The sequence below is a fragment of the Nicotiana tomentosiformis genome, chromosome 12 (assembly GCF_000390325.3).
Source record: "Nicotiana tomentosiformis chromosome 12, ASM39032v3, whole genome shotgun sequence".
Taxonomy (NCBI): domain Eukaryota; kingdom Viridiplantae; phylum Streptophyta; class Magnoliopsida; order Solanales; family Solanaceae; genus Nicotiana; species Nicotiana tomentosiformis.
The window spans coordinates 109453831-109473245 of NC_090823.1; the positions used below are offsets into that span (position 1 = coordinate 109453831).

At 35.4% G+C, this 19415-nt stretch overlaps 1 protein-coding gene and 1 long non-coding RNA gene across 9 annotated transcripts in view; one reads left to right on the forward strand and one right to left on the reverse strand.

Moving 5' to 3' along the window:
- Positions 1-522: 522 nt before the first annotated feature.
- Positions 523-19415, forward strand: part of LOC104095468 (uncharacterized) — a 43283-nt gene continuing 24390 nt past the window's right edge. Inside the window, exons 1-5 of one of the 8 annotated variants that reach the window (XR_004506856.2) lie at positions 655-980; positions 1283-1366; positions 2137-2234; positions 3928-4091; positions 9162-13226. This is a non-coding gene — a long non-coding RNA (uncharacterized lncRNA). Of the gene's footprint in view, positions 624-649; positions 2235-3927; positions 4092-9161; positions 13227-19415 lie in introns of those variants that run through there. The other 7 variants (XR_004506857.2, XR_004506853.2, XR_004506854.2 and 4 more) reach the window with 7 other exon arrangements.
- On the reverse strand, positions 9396-13117 carry LOC138903541 (MDIS1-interacting receptor like kinase 2-like). The gene is made up of 2 exons (XM_070191845.1): positions 10408-13117; positions 9396-9893 (listed from the first exon to the last, which is right to left on the reverse strand). The coding sequence occupies exons 1-2, from the start codon at positions 13115-13117 to the stop codon at positions 9529-9531; spliced, it is 3075 nt and encodes a 1024-aa protein (XP_070047946.1). The 3' UTR covers positions 9396-9528.

Sequence of the window (19415 nt, forward strand, 5' to 3'; positions counted from 1 at the left end):
GAAAACGTAGCGGAAAAGATTCCAACAATAGGGAAAATCACAACTTTAGATCATTCCAATTCTTGTTTACAACCCGTTCGTAGTTAGTTATTAATTATTGCATTTTCATTACGTAATATTTAGTTAATAAAAGCCCAAATTGTTACTTAAATATTTCTGAAGATTGATTACGTAAATTTGTGCGAGTCTAGTAGTTGTGTTTGATAGGTTAATTCCCTGTAGGATTCGACTCCGGACTTATTAGCCGGAATATATTTGTAACGACCGCTAAATCTATTTTATAAGGCATAGTTGGGCGTGATCAAGCACTTATGTACTGTTATACTTATCATTTCTATCACAAAAGACTATGTACTTATGATGTTGATATTTTATTTAAAAAGGCTTATCACAGTTGCATAAAATTTTGTGTAATTAAAAATATGTCAAAAATAAATAAATAAATAGTAATTTCGCTTGTGGGCTTGCTTAACAACGGCGATACAAATTCGACCTAGTGCGAAATTGGGTGATAAGTTCTGCCTTATAAGGAGTAGTCAAGATAAGATGACTTTTATCTTTCCTCCGGATGTGAGCTTATTGCCTACTGACCTTACTCAAAAAGAGTCGATGGGAGGGCTTTGGTACGACAAAGCGTATAATAGTAAATATGAATTGTTTTATGGGCAGAGTTGGTGTTTTCTCCATGTTAGTCATTCAGAAGAAAAAGTTCTTCCATTCCATTTGTGTCACTTCCTCAAAGTTTTCCTTTTTCCTAATTCTTTCTTTCTGATTTTATTATTCTCAGAGCTATCCTCTCATCTCAACCCCAGGAAGTAAAATAGTAAATCTTCCTATCATACTGCTCTTTCTCTCAACCCTTATGGGTTTCGTTTCAAAAGTTCTCTGTTTTGGTTGAAGTTTGTCTATGGAGTCTACTGTATTTTTGAATTCTAGAAAAAAATAATTTCCTTCACATGTTTCTTGATTATAGGGATTTGGTGGGTATCTGTTAAGTTTTCTTTGCTACTCTCTTACTTTGTTCTGTAGATGCATGTGGGTTTGCTAGGTTTCGAAATTGCCAAAAGGCCTATTTTTGGTCAGAAAATTAATTCGCTCATCAAATTCTTTTTTGATCTACTAAAAATCGACGTTTTGTTTTTTTCCATTTCTAATTGTAGTTTCTGTTGTTCCTAAATTGTACGCATGTGAATTTTCTCATAAAATTGCTAATGGTTGCCAGTAGTTTATTGTATTCTCTCTATAAATAGTAGCTAATGCTTTATGTATTACTGTGAAGCAGAGGGTGAGAGAGATGAGATCAAATCTTCGTCGTCTCAGGTGTTGGTCCTTTTAATGTCCATTTGTTGCCGTTATCTTTTTCTTAGTGAGTATTATTTGGTAAAATATTGGCTTCTTTGTCTCTGGTTTCTCCTATGAATAGTTTGTCCATCATATTTTGTTCTGTATTTCGTGTTAAGATGTGGTTAATTTTCTTTAATTTTTGGCGGGTCATAAGAAGTTAAGTCAGCTCTATTCATTTGAATCTACAGGCAAGAAAAAAATAAATTATTCAATGAATACACATAAAGAGTGAAATTGGACAAAAGAAAATTAAAAATAAGATGATCTACAGTTCTTATGTGTAAAAGGCATTTGTGTTAAATCTATACAGTCCTTACATACATACATACATACATACTACTCCCCGTTCCAGTTTAGGTGAATCTATTTCCTTTTTGGTCAGCTCAAAAAAGAATGACCCCTTTCTAAATTTGAAAATAATTTTGCTTAAACTTTCAATTCTACCCTTAATGAGAAGCTTTTATAACCAGACAAATGCTCTAGGCCCCTTTCTGACTTGTTTAGGACCACAAATTTTAAAAGTATTCGTTTTTTCTTAAACTCCGTGTCAAGTCAAACAAGTTCACATAAATTGAAACGGAGGGAGTAAAGAAAAATGAGACTATTTTCTAGAAATTGGAAGAATGGTACATGAAGGAAGAAATTAACACATAAATGCAATGTTTTCCTTCTCATATGTTTGCTACTGGTTCATTCTTGTCTTTGTTTATTTTTATCTATTTGTTACTATGTTTATCTATTGATAGATTTTTAATTCATCTTTCTTGCCTCTTTCTGAGTATTATTCTAAAGGTGTCAACCAAGTGACCACCCAAGCTACTTGGATCATCAATTAGAGTTTGAATGAATGCCACCCTATGCTCCTGCTCTATGATCTCAAGCTAAACCAAGTAAGCAACTGAGTATTGCTTCGTCTAGCTTTTCTTTCCCCCTTGTGTTTTACATCTTCTTGCACTTGCACGTATTTTTCCCGACATCACATGAATAAATATTGAAGGTGTAACAAATTACTTTGGCTACCTAAACAACAACAACCCAGTAAAATCCAACCAAGTGGAGCCTGAGGAAAATTATCACCGGTGAAAATGGACAGAAGTAATAGAAGCTCACTATCTACATGTTTATCCCTGTCCACATATTCATTATTTTCGCATCCTGGTAGCAATAAGGCAACCTTGGTTTAAATAATATTTAGGTAGCCAAAGTATTGCTACTAGGATGCGAAAATAATGAATATGTGTAAATAGCGAGCTTGTATTACTTCTTTCCATTTTCACCGGTGATAATTATGTGAAAATCTAGGTTCCATGTGGAAATTACGCTTCTTCTCTGTATAATTTGTAAGCAAATTTTGGTTCTTTTTTCATTTGTCACTCTCTTTCTCTCTCTCTTTTTTCTTCCGCTCATCTCTGCTGCCCTATTTCTCTCTCCGGTGGGTTCTTCTACCTCCCTTTCCATTTTGTTTAGTTTGTTTTTTCAATTCTGATTTCTTTATATTCTGTCTTTTGATTTTTGTGTTGTCTAATTTTGTTTTCCTTTTGGGTATAAATTGTGACTATTAGTTTCCTAAGACAAGTACAGAGAAATTGATTTTGTGTCCGTTCCTTTCATCTTGCAATATTTGATGTGCTCTCGGCATTTTTTTCGTAATACATGCAATGATTTCTTATTATATTAAAGCTTCTAGTAATTTTTTTTTTTTTTTTTTTTTACAGTTATTGGTGTAGATCTCATTACTCCTCTATCTGGTTGTGATTTGGTGAAACTAAATAAAAATTGAATGAATAGTAAAAAAAAGAATGCTAATATAGTTTGAGAGGATAAGGTTTTTGGTTGCAAAACCTGTATAAGCTGAAGAGTAAAGTTGAAATCTTGTTATATTAAAGAGAGAGCTTTTGCTCTTAGATTTAGCTGGTAGTTAGAGAGTTGCGAAGACATGGACTGAAGGTAGCTTTAAACAGTGATACTTCACTTCATTTCAATGGACATGTTACCTACCTTAGCAAATAAAAATAACACAATCCATATAGGTAATCACTTATCTTTGCAGTACTAGCGGTCTGCCCATCCTAGCAATATTCCTTGCACACTTGATCCAAGAACATGAAAACTCCTAAATCAATCTTTGCTAGGTAAAATGTAATAATGACACTACCATATTGGTTTCACTTTAGGAGCGGCAAGATTTATAAGCAGCTATATGTATTGAAGTACAGTAGAATATACATTTTTATTGTTCTCTTTTTTCATTCGCGACCGTTATTTTTGGACATGAGATGATTCATATACTACTATTATACATAGATAGAGAATGTGAGGAGAGCTAATAGATTAGGCTTAGTGAAGAATATTTTGAATGTATACGTGGAGATGGGTGAAAACTCCCTGAAATATTACGTGATAGACTTTGAAGAATCAATGCTGAAGGTATATCCTACTCTAAGAAAGCCTCAGATTGGACTGTAAGAAAATGTTACGAGGATTAGATGCTGAAGGTGCTATTTATTTAAGCTTGCTTTGCATGTTGCATAAACTTTATAGTTCCTCACCAGTTATTGATTACACTCTCTTGATGAAATTCAGGTCGAGGAATGCTTATAGCATGAAGAAGTTAGGACTCAATCTGTTTCACAATGCACTGCAATTACTGCACTTCACAAAGTTGCAAAATCTCATGTTCTAACTGACCAGGACTTCTCTGCAGTATGAAGCATTGAACGCAAAACTGCAATACCAGAGATAGAGAGGTAATTTTTCTTCTAGGGTGGGGCTGGTGGTATTATTCTGTATTGTTCGTAACTTAAAAAGGCTGTTGAAAAATTCATGTTTAGTAAATGATGTAAAATTATGACATACAATTGCATGATCTCTATTCTTAAGTGGGTTGTGGAATAATGTTGCTATGTTTCTTATCTATTCTTTGTGAATTATCCTTCTGGTTAATGGAATTGCTGGCCCAGCTACTTTTCTGATGCAATATTGCAGTTAAGTGATGATCCCTGTATTCATCCAAGTATATTCTGGTCTTTCTGTTTCTTTATTTTCTCTTATTGCTGTAGCTATTTTATGCACATCTAAGCCAAAAATGCTTCTCCGGTTCACTGTTAATGTTGCATCTATAGGTCTGCTATGTAGTATTGAGTTCATGCTCTTTTGTCGGGCATATGCCCGTACATAGCACGGGCACTAACCATCTAGTATTAAAATAGGTGAAGGTGACTCTAATGATGTATATTTAAGTTAAGCTCAGGAAAATAACATCACCTAGAAAGGAACACAAGAATGTATGCCAACTGCCTTTTCGAAAAGAAAACAGAAAAAAGAAAAGAAATGAGTGACTTATAATATAAAAGATTATTTTGACTTGTAAATCTTTACTAACTTGTTTGGTCAAGTTCATAAAAGGTAAAAAATGCTTTTATTTTTATTTTTAAACAAAGCAGTTTGTCTTTTACTTTTTTCTCTTTTCAGTTTGGCGTTTACATTTTTCTCTTTTTCTTTGTTATAAAGAAGAAGAACATGAAATTCGAAAATTATATGCCAAACCTAAATGAAGTTCATTTTTTCACTTCAAAAAAATACCGCACCGGAAAAAGCACTTCAAGGATATTAGGGTTAGATAGCTTTTTTTCTCTGGTAGTCTAAAATCTTTCCAATACGACGATTCAATGACCTTTGATACGTTACACTTAGGGGTCGTTTGGTTCGCGGACAGAATTATTCTGGGATTATAATCCTGGTATTAATAATCCCTTGGGTTACTTAGTGTTATTACTTTGTTTCGTTCATTGGATTAAAAATGGGATATACCGTATATAATCCAAAACATGTGTTTGGTTTAAAGTTGGATAAACTTGGATAAAATTCTATTTCCTATTTTAACCTTAGATATTTCATGGCTTATACAAACGATATTTTTCTTAACAGAAAACTCCACCCAACAATATTTTCTTATTATACTAAGTTCAAATACTCAAAGACATTACTTCATTCATCCAAGATGCAAGAAAATTATATTGTTGCTGCACTGTTGCAAAAGAAGTACACAAACTGAAGCTAAAATAGTGTAGAAATATACAGAAAAATATAGAAACTATGCAAAAGAGTGCAGAATCAATGCAGAAAAATGCAAAAACTATGCAGAAAACTGCAGAAACTATGCAAAAAGAGTGCAGAAAAATGCAGAAATAATGTAAAAACATAGCAGAAAAATACAGGAATCATGCAGAAACTGTGCACCAAGAATGCAGAAAGTGCAGGAACTATGCAAAAATTACTCAAATACAGTGCAAAAAAATACAAGAATTGTGCAAAAACTCCAGCAAAAAGAGTGCAGAAGCTTATGCAGAAACTGAAACTAAAATCTGCTAAACTGAAACTTAAAAACTACAAACTGAAATTAAAATATGCAGAAATCAAAACTAAAATAAGTGCAGAAACTAAAGCTAAAATAAGTGCAGATACTACAATAAGAAAAAGTGTAGAAACTGCAGTCAAAATCTGCAGAAATTGAAACTAAAAAAGTGCAGCGGCAAACATACACATTGCTCTGGAATACCAATAGTGCCATAAAATCACCGCGAAATTGTTCAAGCATGTCGCAAATATAAAAACAATATCACACGATCATAAAAAGCTATAAATAGACAAAAGGTATGATCTCCATACCAATTAGCATTCATGCATTACATTTACATATGCATCCTCATGCTCATACTAGTCACATATCAAGTTTATGGAGCTGAGGCATCAAAAATATAATACATCTATTAAACATTTTGAAGGTTGTCAATTTAGCAAAAACCATCAAACCCATGCCCAACCTTTACAATTATATCTTATATACTTGGAAATATATCATTGATAATCATCCAGACCATATTCTGACGTTCAAGTTCACCCATCCGTAAGAATATATCCATTCTTCTAACCTCAGAAGTAAGCCCCATTGCTGCTTTGATTTGTTGTTCTGAAGTGTACAACTCAAAAGCAGGGGATGAGAGGATATCTAGAACTTTTCCACGAATTTCAGACTCATCACGCCCCCCAAACCTTTCAACTAAAGCACCCATCCTTTTGTCATGGTTTTCCATAAATTGCTTCATAACATCGACTAAACTCTTTAAAATTGTCTCGTCATCATTGTCTATAGATCTTTTTCTTTTTCTGCTTTTCTCCTTTATCATTGATATTAGAAGAGGAGCTTCTAGTATTTTTAGCTTGCTGTTGACTCCATGATCTGCACTATAAGAAGCTTCACTAGGTTCATGAGTATTTTCTGCTTCTCCAGGGGCTACATCAGGTTCGTGTCCAACATCTTCTTCTTCTTCATCATCAACATCAATAGGAAATCCCAAACTCATGTCATTAGAAACTCCCCGACCTTCACTCTGAGCAATTTCCTCAACAGCATCTTGCGGCCCTTTTGCAAACTCTCCTGTTGCTCTATCTTTTCAAATATTTCCTCCCAATCCTCAAAAAATGGCCATGTCTTACTTTGCATTCCTTTGGCATTTGGATCAATCTACAAATAAATTAGTGACAAAAGAACATAATTAATATATTAAAAATTAATTCTAAGGAACTAACATATTCGATTACTTGAAAATAAAACTTTCATTACCTTAACAAACTCATCCCATTTTGTTAGATCATCAACTATAATTCTTCCTTCACCATATTGAAAGCCCAATCCACTTAGACTTTTTAATGAAACTATAGTACTATAGTCCCTCTTCCATGCTTTCAATTTAGAATTAATATGTGGTGCAGATTTTAATCCACAGTTAGGAAGAACTTTCTGTAAATGATGCTATAATTCCATCAAGTATCCATTCTTAAAGGTTCTATTATCGGCTTTCCAACCTTAAATCTTTTAAACCAACAACAAGAGTGCGTTCTTGTTCTAGTGTCCATGTCCTTCGACACTGAGGTGTTGATCTCCTTGACCTTTTCGACGCTTGATTAGGAGGTGCTGCGTGATTACTCATTTATGATCTTGTGGGAAAGCTGATCAAGTAAAGAAATAGAAAGGAATGAACTTTATTTTTCACAATCCATTTCGGAAGCTAGCAAAACAGAGAAAATAAAATTTTATAATGTTAAACTCCAGCATATAAATCTCATAAAAGCACACAATGAAGATGCAATCAACTCCTTTTTGTACTGGTAACTACCACATTTCTTTTTTGTATTCTTACATTCACAAATTCAATCCACTCCAACTTCAACTTTAATCTAGAAAGACTTGCAGGAGACAAGATATCTCAAAGTAGATTGATTCATCTTAGGTTACAAATGAGAGAAGTACTAATAAAAAAGCTTACATTTTCGGACAACAAAACTAAACTAATCTTATGATTAATAAGTAAATGCAAAAGATGAACACTTCTGATTCAACATAGCAAGTTTTTTTTTTTTTTTTTTTTTTAACTCTGTTAAATTAAGAGTAGATATCTTTCGGAGAAGCTGAGCAACTGAGCCTTGTTTTTACATACTGATTTGTTTTTAAATCTGGAAGGAATTAAAATGCTAATCTACTGCGATTTTTTCAGCTGAAATCACTTGTTTTATTCACTTATATTACTGCAACATAGGACAAGAGTGGGTTGCTCTAGTGGTGAGCACCCTCCACTTCCAACCAAGAGGTTGTGAGTTCGAGTCACCCCAAGAGCAAGGTGGGGGTTCTTGTAGGGAGGGAGTCGAGGGTCTATCGAAAACAGCCTCTCTGCCCCAGGGTAGGAGTAAGGTCTGCGTACAAACTACCCTCCCCAGACCCTACTAGTGGGATTATACTGGGTTGTTGTTGTTGTACTGCAACGTAGGGCGACTTGGGCGCAATGAGGTTGAGAATGGTAAAAATCATTAATATTTCACTAAAACTACATTTACTATGTAAAAGAATGCTGAAAATTTCTGGGTTTCAGCAAACAAAACAAGTACAAACCAACATCAAAATCCCAACAGTTGTTAACAAATAGAAAATAGATACCTTGGACAAAGAGAAGTAACAAAAAAGAGAAGAAAAAAAGAATTTTTTTTTTTTTAGAGAAAGACTTTCGTGTAATAATAGAGAATGAGGTTGAGAAGGGGAAGTAACAAGAGAAGGGAAGAAAAGAAATAAAAACTTACTGAAAGGGAGAAGTAGATTTTCTCTCGTGATATCAGGGAGCCATGGTTGAGATGTGAAGCTCGGTTGAATCGTCGGAGAGAAAAGGGTTTGTGGAGAACTGACAAAACAAACGTTTTCGGCGAACACGTTGATAAGAAACAGTTTGTGTTTGGGTAATTAGTTTGAAAAAACACTTTCGAGCAGCAGTTAGTATTTGGTCAAGTTTTAAGAAAGTGCATGCAAGTGCGTTTTTTTAATAAGTGTTTTTCAAAAAAATATTTTTGGGAAGAATCTATTTTTTTTTTGCTTCTGTTTTTATTTAAAAGTACTTTATTTTTTTCTAAAAGCTTGGTCAAACATGTTTACTCTAGGAAAAAGCACTTTTGGCTCCAAAAAAAAACTTTTGGCCAAAAAGAAACACGGCCAAACAGGCTATAATACTTACTCTGTCTCAATTTATGTGGCACAATTTGACTTGGCATCGAATTTAAGAAAGAGAAGAATGACTTTTAAAACTTGTGGTCTAAAATAAATCATAGATATTTGTGTGACTATAAATGATCTCATTAGTACAATGAGAAATTTAAAGTTACATTATTTCTAAATATAAAAAGGTAATGTTCATTTTGGAAAAGACTTAAAAAGAAAAAATTGCAACATAAATTTGGATAGAGGGATCAGCTTATCTAATCTTGCAAAACTGCAGTTTCACAAAATTGGTGGGTTCCTGAGAGAAATATCAGTGCAGAATAACTGTTTAATTGGTTATCAAGAAGCTTGAAAAACTGCTCCAGGTATGCTCTATCTTAATTATCTGTCCCTTAGTTTTAAATTACACTAGCTCTTTCATGGGAAGTTGCTCTTTTCTTTCAATCATGAACTCTTCCCAAAAGTATGAAAAAATAAGTATAAGAGTAAACGGTAAGAATTATACTTTAACTTCTAGCTCAAGATCAACGTTCTCTTTTTGCAATATATGTACTCTATTAGTCTATTGCATAAAGATGGTAATGTGCAGTACAAGAGGAGAAAACACCACAATTGCTAATGTAAAAAGGGAAAACACACAAATTTTAGGAACTTCCTAGTTCAAGATCAATCAGTTGGCCTAAAGTAATAAAAGGAAAACAATTATTCAAAAGTGGCTTTTCTTTGGCTAAAGACGTAGAAACTTGTTGCATGGTTGGCCTAAGTTGTGGACTTGGATAAAGACATGTCAATGCTATCTTTGTGATGTTGATCAATTCTTCAGCCACTCGAAACGGAGGTAATGGCCGTTGATCAATGAAATCCTTTAATAATATGTCAAGGCCGGTTTTTGATGATATAGCCTGAACAATATGATCAGCTGGATGCCGACCTAAAATCACTTCCAATGATAGCACTCCAAAGCTGTAGGTATCACAACTTTCATCTACCTCCATAGTGTAAGCAAGCTCTGTATATACATGTGAATCAAGAAGAAAAGGAATATTTAGAGGCACAATTTCCATAACTAAGAGAACCAGCAGAATACAAGAGAATGAAAATGATATAAGACTCAAAAGCAACTGGTTTACTGTTGTAAATGATTTAAAATTGTTCCTCTCCAAGGGGAGCCTTGGTTCAAGCCGTGGAATCAGCCACAGATACTTGCGTCAGGGTAGGCTGCCTACATCACATCCCCTTGGGTTGCGGCCCTTCCCTGGATCCTGCGTGAACACGGGATGCTTTGTGCACCGGGTTGCCCTTGCCCGCTCAAGGCTCAAACAAATTTGACATGCAACCATGTGTATCAAAGGATTGAATGAAAGACATTAAGAACATTATCTCAAGGAGAATGTTTTCTGTCATATACATTTTGACATGCACTACGCATAGAAAATCCTGCTACTTTTTTAGTAATTGAGATTCTTGGAATTCATGAAAATAATTTACACATAGGAGTTAGTCTAAACTTAAATAGAGCATACCTGGAGCAACGTATCCAAAAGTTCCAGCAAATGAAGTCCAATTAGAGGAGTTAGGCCTTAGGAGTTTTGCAGTACCAAAATCAGAAAGATGGGGCCTGTCTTCACAATCTAACAAAACATTCTTACTTGATATATCCCTGTGAAGAATAGGAGGTGAACACTCATGATGCATATAAGATAATGCATTTGCTACTCCTTTGACAATGTCCACTCTCTTAATCCAATCTAACTCTGCCGCTTTAACATCATTTCTTAGTCTCTCTGATAAGCTTCCTCCTTCCAAGAACTCGTAAACCAAGAAAGAATGTCTTGCATGTGAACAAAATCCATAAAGCTTTACAATATTACGATGGCGGATTAACAACAATGTTTTTGTTTCATTTTTAAAGCTTTTCAAGCTGTCCAATTCACCATCATCTAAAGGATGAAATTTTTTCACCGCGACCACTTGCTCGCTTGGTAACTCGACCCTGAAGACACTTCCATGTCCTCCCTTTCCTATGCAATATTTGCTGTTAAATCCCTCTGTTGCGCTAATGATGTTCTCATATGTCATCTTCCCGTCGAAGCTCCAAATGGAAAAAAGATCCTTGGTTTGTTCTCTTTGCTCAATTTGATTTTTCCTTTTCCAAGATGTGGTATAAAGAAGACAAATGATCACAACCATCAAAAGAAGAACACCACCCAAACTAAAAAGAATCGTCGAGATTTTTATTCTTTTCTTGGTGATTAAATATGAAGAGCAAGGTTTCAAACCAATGAGATGGCCACACAAGCCTTTATTGTCTCTTAGTTCTTCAAGCGACGCATTCTGAAAAGCTAAGATGTTAGGAACAGGACCGGCCAATTGATTATTAGATATATCAACAAACCTCAAACTAAGACACTGATCCAAACTTGATGGGATCGAACCAAACAGCTTATTATGCGAAAGATTCATTAGCTCCAAGCTTTGTAATCGTCCCAGTTTCCATGGCATCTCACCAGTAAGCATGTTATGACTAAGATCCATATTTTGTAAGAACCGCAAGTTCCCTAAGTGTGAAGGAATACTTGCTTCCAACATGTTTTTGCTTAAGTTCAAGCTCAATAGCTGCACATTGTTTCCAATCTCTTGTGGAATTATGCCACTGAGATGATTTGCTGCTAAGTTAAGTTTTGCAAGGGAAGAAAGCTTCCCAAGTTCTGATGGAATACCATCTGAAAGTTCGTTACTAGACAAATCAAGCTCAAAAAGTAGCTTTAGGCTATCCAAGCTTCTAGGGACCTTGCCAGTGAAATTGTTAGAGGAGAGATCAAGCACCTGTAAATAAGATGCATTTCCAATCTCAAATGGAATAGATCCAGATAAATTGTTGTTGGACATCTTCAAACAGGTAACTTTACCACAAAGTCCCCATTGTGATGATAGCTCTCCATGCAATTCATTGTGACTTAAATCAATGTAGTCTAGATTCGGATATACACCGAAAGCTTCTGATATTTTTCCTGATAGTTTATTGTTTTCAAGTCTGACCCTGGATAACTTGGAGCAGTTTTTCAAGCTTCTCGGAATGCTACCGATGAAACGATTATTCTGCACTGATACTTCTGTCAGGAATCCACCAAGACAAACATTATGAGGCAAATGACCAGAGAGATGGTTATCGGCTATGTGAAACATCTCCCAGTTGGTAATGTTTTCCAACTCTAGTGGAAGGGGTCCATTGAGTTTATTAATGAACAATCTCATATCAACAAGAGATTTTAAGTTCCCAAAGCTTGGAGGAATGGGACCATACAATCCATTTTGACATAAATACAATGTCTTTAGCTTCGTCAAGTTTCCAATGGATGTAGGAATGGGCCCTGAAAGCCTGTTTTTACAAATGGATAAAACGAGCAGGTTGCTTAAGTCTCCAATTGATGTTGGTATTTCACCTGTGAGACTGTTTTTTGACAAAATCAAAGAGTACAACTTGCTGAAATTCCCAATAGAACTTGATATTTGACCAGTAAGATTGTTCCATCCCAAATCAACATCCATCAAATGTGTCAAAGACCAAATCTCCTGAGGGATGGGTCCTGAAAGCGTGTTGCTATGAAGATACAAGGACTTTAAGTTGGTCAAGTTACCAAAAGAAGTGGGAATAGAGCCAACAAATGTGTTTTTTGACAGAAAGAGGTCTTTTAAAGAACTCAACATCCCTATTTCTCGTGGAATATGCCCAGAGAATTCGTTGTAATCAAGAAATAAAAAACTCAAGCTTCTCAATAACCCTATTTCAGGTGGAACCATTCCTGAAAAATCATTGTAGCCTAAGTCAAGGTAACTCAGCCTTGAAAGATTGAATATGTTGGTGGGAAGAGTACCATAGAGTGAGTTATTGGGTAAGTCTAATCTGATGAGATAGGAGAATGATGAAAAATCAAGATAGTGAAGGGTACCCTTTATGCTATAATTTGGCATATTCATCTCAGTTACTCTTCCAACACTGTCGCAACGAATGCAGTCCCAATGGCAAGGACTTGTGCTTGTATTCACCCAAGAAGAAAAAAGTAATTGGCTTTCACTTTCAAGGCTGGCCTTCCATGTTAAGAGGGCAAGTACATTTGCAGTTGAAGATGTTTCAGAAGTATTAAAATGGTATTTGGCAGAAACAAGTGGAAACATAGTGATGATCAAGATAACTAGCATATATAGGGAAGGAATAGGATTCCATATTGGCATAGTGCAAGTAAATCGGTAGAAATTGTTGCTGTGGAGTATCCAGTCAGAATTTCTTTTGATCTAGTGGAATTGATATTATGATATAGAGGCTATATATCGTGTTCAAATATGGTTGTTGCTGGCAGCTTTATTGACTAGGAAAGATTTTTGGTATTTAAGCACTCAGAAATGGAACTTTTTGTGTTACAATGTATTTTGCCCCATGAATTCTCTACCTTCTGGAAGCTATTAATATTATATTATAGTATTCTAAAAGGACCGCAAAGTTAGCTAACTACATAATCAACGAGGTTCATGCCTGCGTTTATTATCTTACATGAACGTGTTTAGTACCAAACTTGAAAAGCAGAATCATCACTAGGCCAATAAACGAATGAAAAATTAAAAGGTCCATGACCAATAATTTTATCCAGAAAAGTACTAAACATTTCAAAATAAACAAAGAAAGGCCACTTACCAACCCATCACCTATAGTAAATTTATGAAATTCTGAATTGATTAAAATTTAAAGGGGGTGAATAGCCTGATTAAAAGTTCAACTTGAGTTTCTGTATATATACTCGTGTATCTCTCTGGTAAGCTAAGTATTAGTGAAACTTTTCACCTGGGTATAGCGAACGTTCACTTAGGTCCGACGAACTCAATGGAAGAAGCTGCCAATGCTTGTCCAAAATGCGTTGTTCACTGATTTCTCAACTATTAGGGCTGGTGATCAATTTGGAGAAAGAATTGTTGTGTTCTTTGTTTTGGGACGAAAACATATGAACGAATGACACGTAGTTTTCCTTCAATTTGACCTCTCTATCTATTATTTTGGCCAAGCTTTTAAAACTATTTCTCTCATAAATACTATTTTAAAAAGTATTTTTGATGAGAAATAATTTATAACCCTACTTACATGGTATAATTATTCGACTCCCCATTTGAACCATATATTTCGCCCCTTTTTGTGAAATTAAAAACAGAAAGAAAGGCACGCATGCTTCTGAACTAGTGCTCTAGTATTTATAATGAACTAGTAAATTACATCGGGCTTCGCGCATTTGTAAAGAACTTATTAAATTTATGAGTTTTTATTTCATCATTATATTCAAAAACATATTTTAATGATTCTTTTTAATTTTCAATTTTAAAATAATGGATTTCAAATTTTAATCCACGGGCTCATTTGATATGAGGGATAAGGAATAATTAATCCTGGGATTAAATTTGAGATGAGTTTATTCCATATTTGGTTGGGTTAAAATCACGATATAACTAATCCGGAATTAGTTATACCGGAATTGTCGTATTGTTATTATCCCTGTGGGAGGGTGGAATAACTTATCCCAGAATAACTAATTATGGGATAACTTATTTCCCAACCAAACGACCCATGATTTTTCATTAACTCTTCATGACAAAAGACTTGGTTCTTAGGAAATTAGTATGTCAATCCAAAAGGAAAAGAAGACTACTTAAATTAGCACCATCGAAATATTACTTATTGTTCTTATTTGTTAGTAATGTTCTTTTATTGTTTTAGTCCCCATAGTGGCAACGTTATACATCTATCGAAAAGTTGTATGAATATTTGTCTGCATTATAACTATTACTTCTATGTTGGAGTGTTATTTTGTTGTTTCATTCTCTATTGTGGTACATTTATATTTTAGGAATGTGTTTTTGTCAAAATTATTTTCTATAAATTGTATAATCATCAGTGTAAGGATTTTTTCTCCTATTTAAGATCTTTAGGTAATCAAGTTAATCTATACATGATAAGGATTTTTTCTCCTATTTAAGATCTTTAGGTAATCAAGTTAATCTATACATGTAGCTTAAGGCATTTGTTTCTACCAAAGAAACGAAAAAGTAGCATTCACTATAGCACTGTATGCTTCTTCGTGGTTCTATATCATGTGCAGTCAATCGTGTAATTATTCTGATTAGAAAATAGGAGTACTACCATCACATATCTCTCTTTCGGCAAGGAAAAGAGAGCAGAGGCGGATGCAGTGTACTGACTACGGATTCAACTGAAATCATAACTTTCGACGCGGAGTAAAAATTTATTAAAATTGCAAAAATAGTAGATATGAACCCATAACTTTAAAAATATAATGGGTTCAATGTTAAAAACCTTAAAATTGAATCCATATGATTTAAATCCTGGATCCGCCTCTGAAAGAGAGTAAATTAATATCTAAAATTGTCATATTCCACAACAAACAACATTACCATTCCAAATATGACATGAAACACATAACTTTGGGTGGAAGTCTTTATGACAAAATATGAATTTATATAAGCAAAATGGAGGAATGTCATAAAGTGTCATTAACTTACAAATTAAAATTTGACAGATATGGACATGAAGAGTTTTATGGATAACGAAGTTGAAGAGGTGAGTTATGTAGCGATACTTTTAAAAGAAGATAACTGAAAAATGAGAAAAAAAGTACTTTTGATGGCTTATAAGATGTGCCATATAACCGACAACTTAGTCGGTCGAATAAACCAGTTTCTATTTGTAGGTTATTTTCTCTTTTGAATTTATAGAGAATATTAATGAGATTTGAATGGAATGAGAAAAAAAAATTACACACAAAAGAATTCAAAGGTATAAAAGTTGACTTAATATAAACACTAAACTTATATAGTGCAAAAAACAATTCTTCTAATAATAATCACGGAAAAATCACATTAAAGTAAACATATCTAGTTTATCTATGCTAATAAAAAATGATAAAGATAACTTTTAAATTATGACTTGCTATCTCTTCCCATCATAAACAGTGACACCAAATGCATAGCTTTTTCCAGAAGTTCGTAAGATCTCATAATCTCAATTTATCCATTGAAAGATTTTGATATATCAATCACTAAAACTTCCTTCTATATTGGATGTTTCCTCACAGAAAGAATGAGACTATAGATAACAACATATTAATCCTTACATCAATTCCCTTAAGCGCCTTCCCTCCATCCAAGTTCACATATATACTGCAAAGACATTCTTCCACTTTTCTCTGCCGGCTGATAAAACTCCATTGCGTCGTTGCCCTCTCGGCTCACAATAGATAGAAAGTGGGAGCAGTTGAGTCTATATATATGAGTTTGTTGGCCGAATTCAAACGGTGCAACATTACTATATACTAATAATGGTAATTATAAGTAACAGAAGAAATAATAGAGACAATGAGTTACTTTTGCAACGGTTTCGAAACAAAACGATTTATGGCAAAGAGAAACTAAAATAACACGTTAGAATATGATTTTTGGACTTTCTATTAATTTAATTAATAGAATAAATAAAAAATGAGTAAGAAAAAGCAAAAAAAGGAGAAAAATAAATAAATATAATCCTTGACTTTAGAGAGGTGCCACATCACTTTTCTAAGTCCCTCCTTTATATATATATATATATATATATATATATATATATATATATATATATATATATATAGATTTGAAGTATAAAGCACACATGTTAGGAGTATTATATATAATATTATCATAATGAAATTTCCCTGACATCACCTACTTTCCTTGAGTTTACCCATTGATTTACAATTTTGCTCTTTTCTGTTCAGAAAATTCATCATTAACTCTAGTATTATTTACCAAAAGAAAAAGAAGTAAATGTACATCATAATGTAGAGTGAAAATAAAGATTGCTTCATTGTTAAAAGTAAAACATAGATATCAATTCGCAGTAGGGCATTTGTCACGACCCAAAACCTAACCCGTCGTGATGGCGCCTATCGTGGTACTAGGCAAGCCGACCTTTCCAAAACACTTTCCAAATTTAATAGAAAAGAATTAAGACATTTAAAATAATCGGAGTTTCTCATAAATACGAGGGTAAAACCCAAATAAAATATAAGTGCGAAAAAATAGCCCGACATCGGGGTGTCACTAAGTCATGAGCAACTAGACTCTCAATCTAAAAAACAGTGTCTACAATAGTCTGCGTCTAGATATCAATACAGAGAAAGAAAGATAATGAGGAGGGAGCACAAGGTCTGCGAACGCCGGCAGCTACCTCGTAAATCTCCGGAAGATCAACTGCACACGAACTCAATGACCTCCACGTCCAGTCACACATGAATCTACACACAAGGTGTAGGGAGTAACGTGATTACTTCCAACTCAGTAAGTAACAAAATTAAATAAGGAACTGAGAAGCAGTGACGAGCTACACAATTTCAGTTCATTTTAGTAATTTCGGCAAGAAAAATAGGCATGCTTTCAATTCAGTATTTTAAATCAAAACATTTCGAGTTCAAGTACAACAATATAAGCCCTCCAGAAAGTTTTACAATAACAACAATTAGCAACGAAGTACAACAACAAAATAAGAGCAAGTACAGCCTCATAGAGCTACTGTCACTCATCTATCTTAACAGCTCAATCACTCGGCTCTCAGCCTCAATGCGCACAATCAAAGGTACCTGCGCTCACTGCGGTTGTATAGACTCCGGAGGGGCTCCTACAGCCCAAGCGCTATCTATTGCTGCGGCGTGCAGCCCGACCAATATTGCTGCGGCGTGCAGCCCGATCCATATATTACTGCGGCGTGCATCCCGATCCGATATATGGCTCGAAGGCTTGTTGCAGCATGCAACCCGATCCAATATTGCTGCGGCGTGCAGCTCGATCCAATATATCTCACATAGCTCTCAACCCGGCACTCATGCCCTACCTCAGTCACTTATCTCTCCAGCCCCTCGGGCTCCCAGAATATCATAATAACCAGCCCAACAGGGAATACAACAAGTATCAACAAGAAATGAGAGAAAACAGAGACATAACCCACAATAAGACTGTGACTGAGTACAAGACAACAATTAACAGTCAGTTCAACAAGTATACGACCGCTGCGAGTCCCAATAGTGATATCATATGGCATAAGCATGGTTTCTAACATGAAAGTCAGTCAATTTCTCAAAGACAAGGAAACTCAAGTAATAACAATGGCTATTCGACTTTACAGTCTCACGGGATAGACCAAGTCATAATCCCCCACGGTGCACGCTCACACGCCCGTCACCTTCAAATATCACATTATACAAATTCTCGGGGTTTTATACCCTCAAAACCAGATTTAAGATTGTTACTCACCTCAATCCGAATAAATCCCTACTTTGCAATGCCCTTGCCTCTCGATTCGGCCTCCAAATGCTCCGAATCTAGTCACAACCAGTACAATACCATTAATATATGCTAAAGGAAGCAATTCCGCAAGAAAAACTACCAAATTAGACCCAAAATCCGAATTTGGTTCAAACCCGGGCCCCCGGGCCCATGTCTCAAAATCCTATAAAAGTCACAAAACTTAAAAGCCCATCCACTCACGAGTCTAACCATACGAAATTTATCAAAATCCGACCTCATTTGGTCCCTCAAATCCTCAAATTACCTTCTCCAAAATCCCAAGCCCTAACCCCCTATTTTCACTCCTAAATCCCACTAATTAGATGAGAAAACAACAGAAAAATACCATACTTAAGATTATTAGAGCTCAAGCAACTTAACTCACTAAAAAACCCTTGAATTCCCTTCAAAATCACTCCAAAAGCTCCAAGGCACGACTTGAAAATGGTGGAAATGAGCAAACATTCGCGAAGTCTTCTATTTATAGGTTCTGCCCTGGCTTTTCGCACCTGCGGCTCAGAATGCGCACCTGCGGTCTCGCTTTTGCGCAATAACCTCCGCATCTGAGTAAAACCACTTAAGTCCCCAACTCCGCACCTGCGCTCCCTATCCGCTTCTGAGACCTCGCAGGTGCGGAAAAGACCTCGCACCTGCTGCCACTGCCTGACCTACTCGTTTCCGCTTCTGCGGGCAACTACCCGCTTCTGCGGGCTCGCAGATGCGCACACCCACTCGCACCTGTGGTTCTCCCCAGTCCAACACACTCCCGCACCTGCGTCCGTCCCACCGTACCTGCGGCGTCGGACCTGCGACAATACCCTCGCAGGTGCGATTACACAAGCAATAGGCCAACTTTAGCAATTCTCCAAACTTCAAACTTGATTCGTTAACCACCCGAAACACACCCGAGGCCCTAAAGGCCTCAACCAAACATGCCAACAAGTCATATAACCCCATATGAACTTAGAAGAACCTTCGAACCACTCAAAAAACAAAAAAGCACCAAATTACCCTTAGATTCAAGCCTAAGAACTTCCACACTTCTAAATTCCGCAAACGATGCCGAAACCTACCAAACCACGTCCGAATGACCTCAAATATTTACACACACGTCACAAGTGACACTACAAACCTACTCCAACTTTCGAAAATCGATTCC